This window comes from Polistes canadensis, unplaced genomic scaffold (genome assembly GCF_001313835.1).
Source record: "Polistes canadensis isolate GaletaPanama2010 unplaced genomic scaffold, ASM131383v1 scaffold_386, whole genome shotgun sequence".
NCBI classification, from domain to species: domain Eukaryota; kingdom Metazoa; phylum Arthropoda; class Insecta; order Hymenoptera; family Vespidae; genus Polistes; species Polistes canadensis.
In genome coordinates this window covers 46,906-54,829 of record NW_014569933.1, presented here as the reverse complement: position 1 = coordinate 54,829, position 7,924 = coordinate 46,906, and the positions used below count along the sequence as shown (strand labels likewise).

General features: G+C 28.9%; 3 protein-coding genes across 4 annotated transcripts in view; 2 read left to right on the top strand and 1 right to left on the bottom strand.

The window, feature by feature from the left end:
* Nucleotides 1–1,247: 1,247 nt before the first annotated feature.
* Nucleotides 1,248–3,868, top strand: LOC106792171 (serine/threonine-protein kinase mos-like). 2 transcript variants are annotated; one of them, XM_014758383.1, is made up of 3 exons: nucleotides 1,248–2,948; nucleotides 3,026–3,411; nucleotides 3,487–3,868. In XM_014758383.1, the coding sequence occupies exons 2-3, from the start codon at nucleotides 3,172–3,174 to the stop codon at nucleotides 3,799–3,801; spliced, it is 555 nt and encodes a 184-aa protein (XP_014613869.1). In that variant the 5' UTR covers nucleotides 1,248–2,948; nucleotides 3,026–3,171; the 3' UTR covers nucleotides 3,802–3,868. The 2 variants fall into 2 exon arrangements, with proteins under 2 accessions (XP_014613869.1, XP_014613868.1); XM_014758382.1 differs by having other exon boundaries at nucleotides 1,248–3,411.
* On the bottom strand, nucleotides 3,449–4,533 carry LOC106792172 (U6 snRNA-associated Sm-like protein LSm5). The gene is made up of 3 exons (XM_014758384.1): nucleotides 4,358–4,533; nucleotides 4,063–4,259; nucleotides 3,449–3,980 (listed from the first exon to the last, which is right to left on the bottom strand). Exons 1-3 carry the CDS (start codon nucleotides 4,401–4,403, stop codon nucleotides 3,948–3,950), a joined length of 276 nt encoding a protein of 91 aa, XP_014613870.1. The 5' UTR covers nucleotides 4,404–4,533; the 3' UTR covers nucleotides 3,449–3,947.
* Nucleotides 4,534–7,123: 2,590 nt separating this feature from the next.
* LOC106792176 overlaps nucleotides 7,124–7,924 on the top strand; it is a gene marked incomplete at its 5' end in the record, with an annotated part of 20,810 nt that continues 20,009 nt past the window's right edge. Inside the window, 1 exon segment of the mRNA XM_014758392.1 lies at nucleotides 7,124–7,621. Coding sequence (XP_014613878.1) covers nucleotides 7,197–7,621 — 425 coding nt within the window.

The following is a 7,924-nucleotide window of genomic DNA, read 5'->3' as shown; positions in this document are numbered from 1 at the left end:
AAAACGTTTATCAAACGTTCATTCCAAATGCAAAATTGAAACAAAAAAAGAATACAAAAAAAGAAAGAAAGAAAGGAAGACAGACAGAAAGAAAGAAAGAATGAAAGAAAGAAAGAAAGAAAGAAAAGACAACGGGCTTCAAATTATTTAACAAACAAATCATATTTTGAAAACAAGTTCTTTGCTTCCTTCATTAGAAAACTTTAAAAAAATCATTAATTTCCTATTGAATTAACACTAACTCCTTGGAGTGACATAGTCGAGCTTGAAAATGTCTGAAAATATAATTAATACAGTATCTTCTCAGGAGAAACTCAATGTTATATATTTACATATAATATATATATATATATATATATCCTCATACACATATGTATGTGGTGTAGTGATATAATAATTAATAACGAGATACATTTTACGTTTTAATATCCCACAGCCTACAGAGTTCTATACTTACTTAACTACACATAATCTTTAAATATTATCTCTGTCTCTAAATCTTGAAAAATATAACACTTACATTTTATGATATTTAATAGTACTTAATCTCACGAGCATCTATCTATATATATTATATATATATATAACAATCGAATTGGAAAACAATTTTATAGAATTGTTTTATAAATCGATATGTATATATATGTATATCAAATATAAATATTAAAGTAAAATTTTCTCAAGATAAAATATTAATCTTTAGAAGGAAAAAAAAGTATTAATTAATTTTTTTTCGAAGCAATCTAAGTGGTGCTCTAAAAAAAATAAAAAAAGTAAAAAAGAATAGCAAAAGAAAAAGAAATGTATTTTAAAAGAAAGGTACCTGAATAATTAATACATTGCATCCTGAGAAGAATAATAAGCGCGTTGTACGTTACTATTGCGTTATAAGATATAGCTATTTTCGATACTAAAAGCTCAAAAACAATGTAAAAGTTTATATTTTTCGAACAGATTAAAAGATTTTTCGTTTAACTAAACAAAATATTTTCGCATACATTTAAATTTATATTATACATTTCTCTTTTTTATTTTGAAAATAATTGAATTGATATAAACAAAAAATTGATTATTCATTAATATTTTCATCATGTAAATTATAACAATAACGTTAACGAGTTGCTTAAATGAAATAATTCCATTAATAATCCTTTCGTATACTATTATTATTACTATAATATATATATATATCTATTATTTTTCTTTTCTTGCGAATTTATTCATTAAGAATTAAATATCGAGATAAGAATATATATATATATATATTCAATTATTATTTTCTTTTAATTTTTAATTTTTATTCAAAAAGTTCCATGCGTTTTAATGTTTTACTATTAAGTGTGTAATGCAAATAAGTAAAAAAAGAAATTGAAGAGAGAGAAGAAGAAGAAGAAGAAGATTTTATCATTACTTTTTTTAGAATATTAGAATTATATATAGAGTATAGAAAATATTTACATTTTAAACCGTATTAAAATATGACTCTGTATATTACGACATATTGCAATTTTGCAATAAAGAGTGCATTTGCAGAGTGAAAGAGAGAGAGAGAGAGAGAGAGAGAGAGAGAGAGAGAGAGAAAGAAAGAGAGAAAGAAAGTGAGCGTAAGAAAGAAAAATATATATTTTAATTCGTCAAAATATTTTATTAATCATTATATGTATCAACATTGTTAACAAAATATTTACTTTTTCTGCTTCTGAATATAAGTACATACAAATACATCCCAGACACACACACACACACAAACAAGTACTTACATGCAAATGCGTTCCAACGTATCTCTTAAATCATTTTATTATATAGTTATTATTATCTCTTCTAACAATAAGTAGAATAAAAAAAAAAAAAAATTACGAACAACAAACAAAAGTAAGGTAGATACTTATATACTTGTGATAGAAACTGAGAGAAAAATAATTAAAAAATATAAAATAAAAGAAAAAAAAAGTATATATGTATAGATATATACATATATATATATATAATAACAAAGTAAAGAAACTCTCGCGATACTTAAAAGCATGTTCTTATTAGAAATATACAATTTGTAAAACATACAAATTACAAAAAATACACAGGAAACACACAAAATCGTCAGTAGAAAATGACACATCGTGTATTATTGTAGTATTTGGCACACGTTATTGTATTCACACCACTGATATTACCTATATTGAGAGAAGATTGTTAAAAAAAAAAGAATGAAGAAAAAAAAAAAGAACCGATCATTAATTGTTACGAAGTGAGATGATAGAGAAAGAGAAATAATAAAAAGAAAACAAAACTGTAAATAATTTAATTATAGTACAGTATTAAGAAGTAATAATTAGTAATATAGGCTCTTAGTAGCTAATTTACGCCTTAAGAAATAGAGAATGAGAACCGAATAAAACATATTTTAATTGCTTTCCGTTTTAAATTCTTATTTACTTAAATATTTCATCTTTGTTTATTTTTTTTCGATGTCAATTGTGACCTTTAGTCGTATACAAAATATAAGTGACATTACTCTCCTGTATCTCTTTCACACAAAATATATATATTTACTTTAATTATTCCACGAGTATGGATTAAATATGAAATTGAATTGTTAATGTATAAATGGCATCGCCACGATTAATTTCTAAACTTCGAACTTTATCTCCAATATCAAGTTCAAGGTAATACAAACGTTTCATTCATTTAAATAAAATATTTTATTAGAAAACCTGTCTTGTGTTGTTCCTTTCAATGAAATATCATCATTTGTAGGAATTCATTGAGTCCTAGAAGTCTTATAACAAATAATAATTATGTTAAATCACCAGAAAACAAAAATAAGTTATCACCTTTTAACGTTAATACACCTGATAGAAAAGAAATTCTTAAAAATGGTCTTCCTAATAAACAACGAACTGTATTAGGTACTGGTGGCTTTGGTACGGTGTACAAAGCGGTGTACAAAGGTAATTTTAATTAATTTATCAAACAAAAATTATACTATTATAGGATTTAATTGATCGCTCTAACTTTTATAATATAGGAACTCAAGTGGCAGCTAAAATATTGGAGAAATCAAAGAATAGAAATAATACTATCGATTCAGAGAAACACGCTTGCTTATTGAGGCATGCCAATATCGTCAATATTTTAAGCATAGAGGAAGGAGCTGCTTTATCATTAATAACAATGGAATTATGTGGTATCACGTTGCAAGATCAATTGGAAGAAAAAGAATTAGATAAAAGAGAACGTATTCGTATTTGGAGGGGTATAGCTTGCGCGCTTCAATTCTGTCATAAAATGGGTGTTGTTCATGCCGATGTGAAGCCAAAAAATATTTTAATCGGTAATTGTGGTCAGCCTAAACTTACAGACTTTGGAAGTTCTGTGTTAATAAACGAAGTACACGAAGAACAGATATCTTATGTAGGTAAAAGTTTGTACGAATAATTATTCTAGTTTAATAGAAAAATATTTTATTGTCTTTTTGTTTTTTTAAAGATAATGACAAGTACGCCAGGTTACGCAGCACCAGAGGTGTTATGCGGTATGATTCCTAGTCCTGCCGCAGATATTTATTCATTAGGCATATTAGCTTGGCAAATACTTTCTAGAAAAATACCATTCGTGGGATTGCACGTGCATACTATTATCTATTTATCTATAAAAGGAAAAAGACCTTCCGATGAAGATCTCAATGATGAATTTGAAGGACGATATAAATCATTGTATAGAGAAATGTGGTCTCCACAAATGAAAGCTCGACCAGTAGCAAGTGAAGTCATCGATATGCTTGATATCCTAATGGATAAGTAGATTTTATTTAAAATTAAATAATATTCTATACTTGCGAGTATACCTGTAACTTATTTTTATACATTATTAAATAAATGTGTTTACAGATAATATATATATATATAAATAGAAAATGTATAAAAACAAAAAAAAAAAGAATTGTAATTTTATGTGTCTGGCATTTCTCCGCCGGGTACAAGCTGTAACAAAATAATTAATCATTAAATTATATATTTATATACGCAAAAGTAATGATCTTTTTTTTATATTATATATACTAACCATAGTAATGTTGCTACCATTTAAAAGAATTTGATCTAATTTTGTAACTCTTCTACCTTCCGGAGTTGCTTCACTCTCCGTCACATCCTCCAATAACATATTTACAAAATCATCAAATCCTAATAAAGTACCAACGATTTCTTTATCATTTTTCATTATAATATGTATTCTCGATCCAATACATTTGTCAACTAATTCTGTGAATATTATACAAATTAATTTTCAACAAAATATAAAACTAATGATGCATATAACCACAAAATTACTATATTGAAAATATTATCATTTCACTTACCTAATGGTAATAAAGTTGAAGGATTTGTACTAACTGAACTAGTCATTATTTACAATAATTTAATCTTTATAAAACAATTAAATCTTTCTCTCAAGGTAAAAAAATATATTTATTAAATTTTAGAATATATTTACGTGCTGCAATAGCGCGCTTTTAATGTACAATTCAGTGTTACCAAATTCGTGGAAAAAAATTCAATTAGTAATCTTTGTCCTATAGAAAACTACATTATCGACGTTATTTCATTTACGCGGGTTCTCGCAGATTACGAATATTTCTTAAGAATATCGCTAAGATTGAAAGAATTTTTTGGTAAATATCATAATCTGTTGAAAATTAAATATGAAAAATAAAATATTGCATTAATACAGACACTTATATTACATTATATTGACATTTTTATTCAAGATTTCATTAAAAAGGAGCAAACAAAAATAGCGCGAAAATGAAGAACCAATGATAATCGAATATTTCGTATCTCGTAGATGGCGTCAGTGTCGTTGACAAAACGAAGGCGGTCCTTTGGTCAATGACAGAAAATCACACGTTACAGTGGAGCTAAGACCGTCGGTTTAGTATGTGTTGTCATGAACATAGTGAATGTTGAATTATCTTAAATATTATCATATTAAAAAAGGCAATTTTGAAATGTGATAAAAACGTGCTCGTATGTGCATATATTCAATTTAATTAAATCGTGTTTATTCATTTGAAAATTGGAGACTCATGACGAAAATGACGATGGCAACACGTTCGAGTGATTACGACCTTCAACTCTCTTTTTAGAATTTCGAAATGCGATCATCTCGTTGTCTGAATATTACAAATTCTACATTTCGAAGATCAATGGATATATTCGAAATGTTTTTGGAGTGGTCATCGTCAATGACCTAACCTATCGCATCGAAGATAAGGCATGTCCTAATACGATCAGCAGATTCTCTAATTATATGTATATATATATATATATATTTATATACATATATATATTTATAACTATATTATGTAAATACATTGAAAATTAGTGACGAATAGATTTGTTTTCTATAAACATTACGGTAATAAAAAAAAAACAATAATCTATCGATTTCTGTCAATTTAGTTGAAATTGATGAGAAATTCTCAGGTGTCGATCTCGCGTCACCGTAAGGACTCGGAAATTAATTTCGATTTGATTTCGAAATTAAAAAAGATGTCTCGACAAAAAGACGATTCCAATCATTAAATCTCATAAAAGAGATCGTTTATTGTCTCGTAAATAAAAGAATTAGTATATCATATATATATATATATACATATACATATACATATACATCATACCATCCTTTTTTATAAGACTGCGAAAGGTGTATATATATATATATATATAATCTGTTTCGTGTCACCGTTAAATACTCGTCACTGATAAACAATAATTTATTTACAAAACAAAAAAAATAGAAAAGAAAAGAAAAAAGTTTTCACGACGACAGTAGCGTATCCTTTTAAACGGTGTTTCGAACTAGGACACGCGCGCGCACACACCGGAGGGATACAAACTAACTCAGGAAAGGTATTACATAGGTGTGCTTGCTGCTGCTGCTGTTGCTGCTGGGAGTTTGGATAAGAAGATGGCGGAAATTCGGTCGTCATCCTTCTCGTTGTTCTTCTACGATTCATTAATAAAAATTGTCATGAATTTTATATGAATAAATAACTCTTACGAGAGAGATATACAAGAAGTAACATCATCATACACGAGAGATGTGTCAAGTGAGAGTGTATGATAATAATAAAACGTGTCTTCTTGTGTAGTAGTATATTATATTTGTGAGAACTAACTTGGAATATAATCAAATTCCAATCTCGTCGTGACCCAGAGAAAAGAAATACACGGCAAGAAAAATAAAAGAAACGAGAAAGATAGAGAAAGAGAGAAATAAAAATAAAAGAATTGAAGAAAGGTGTACACGATCGTCGCCTACGTGATTTTCTTGAAATGAGGAAGATCTCCTAATGCTTCTCTCGTCGAAAAGGTAACGGACATTTCGTGCCCGTTACCTGTTACCACTCACTGGTCTACCAAAGAAGAACAGAAAGAAAGAAATAAAACGAAAAAAAGAGAAACAGAGAGAGAGAGGAAGAAAAAAGAAACAAATTGTCAGAATATTTTTTTATACATGAGTAAACCATACGATAAAGTTTATCTTTTCTCAATCTAAAGTAATTAATTGTATTAGTATTTTAGAAAACAAACAAAACAAAACAAAATTGTCTAAGGGAGAAGTATAATATTTGAAATCACCAGGTATATGTATATCTGGAAATTATTGTTGATCATTTCTCTCTCTCTCTCTCTCTTTCATATTTTCTCTAATTTTGTTTTAAAACAATAAATAACATATTAAATCAATTACATATATATATATTTTTGGAGAGAGAGAAAAAAAAGTATAAGTTATTAAATTATTGTAAAATAGGAAGCACACGTGTTCAGAAACGTCCGGATGGGAGCACCGTCGAGTAGAGGATATAGTAATTACCCAAGAACGTCGACGAATCGGCGTGCCAGAGGTGGTGGAGGAGGAGGAGGAGGAGGAGGAGGAAGAGGAGGAAGAGGAGGAGGGGAAGGGGAACAGGAGGGAAAACAAGAACAACAAGAAGAAGAAGAAATAGTCGTCGTCGGCGTCGTTGAAAAAGAAGAAGAAGAAGAAGAACGTGGTTGGACTTGTAGTATTGGTGTTGTTAGTAATTTTAGGAGTAGTGAAGGTGAAGTAAGTGAAGAAAAAGGAGACAGAAGAAGAAGCAATATACCGGAAGTGGAAGAAAAAAAAATAAGAAGAAGAATAGTAGGAGTACCATGGCGAAAACAAGTACCGGTGTTCCTTACGGTGTTGTCCCAGAGATGAGACATTCCAAGAGTGAGGATCTTCTTGGTGTTATTCCAAATTCAAGATCAACTAGTCCAACTATTGGATTACCCAGTACTGCTTCAGAAGATGATTTGATTGCTGCCAGTGCATTGCACGAGGCTAATGATCGTGATCGTGATCGTGATCGGCATCATCGTCATCGGGTTGCTGCCGCCATTGCTGATAACAGAAGGTTAACAACAACAACCACTTCATCTTCGTCACCATCATCATCTATGACTACACCTAACTTAACACCAACTACCACTCTGTTTGCTTCTAAGTTTGTTACTACACCTGCCGGACTTCTTACCGATCGTATCGATCCTGAAGACTCCATTCGTGATATCGTCACAGAGAATGATCTCTATAGGTATGTATATATAACTTTTTTCTTTCTTTCTTTAATTTATATATGTTTATGTGTGTGATGATCGTGTATTAGTTGTCATATTGTGTGTTGTGTATAAATGATATAGGATAAAATAAGACGAAAGGATGACGTGATCTGTTTTGTCATTCTGATGTTATTTCTCAATCGATAAATGCAAGATCGTTTTCTATATTGGATGAGAATCTAATTCTATGTGTTAATTTGTTTTACACGCGAGATTTAACTTAATCGATTCTTTTTCTATATAATATATTTTTTCTATATTATATATATATATAATAT

Coding starts and splice junctions, on each gene's coding strand:
- LOC106792171 (XM_014758383.1), top strand. CDS start 3,172: ATGGAATTATGTGGTATCACGTTGCAAGATCAATTGGAAGAAAAAGAA. Junction 3,412..3,486: donor ACGAAGAACAGATATCTTAT/GTAGGTAAAAGT, acceptor GTTTTTTTAAAG/ATAATGACAAGTACGCCAGG.
- LOC106792172 (XM_014758384.1), bottom strand. CDS start 4,403: ATGACTAGTTCAGTTAGTACAAATCCTTCAACTTTATTACCATTAG. Junction 4,260..4,357: donor TTCAACTTTATTACCATTAG/GTAAGTGAAATG, acceptor TAATATTCACAG/AATTAGTTGACAAATGTATT. Junction 3,981..4,062: donor ATGGTAGCAACATTACTATG/GTTAGTATATAT, acceptor ATTTTGTTACAG/CTTGTACCCGGCGGAGAAAT.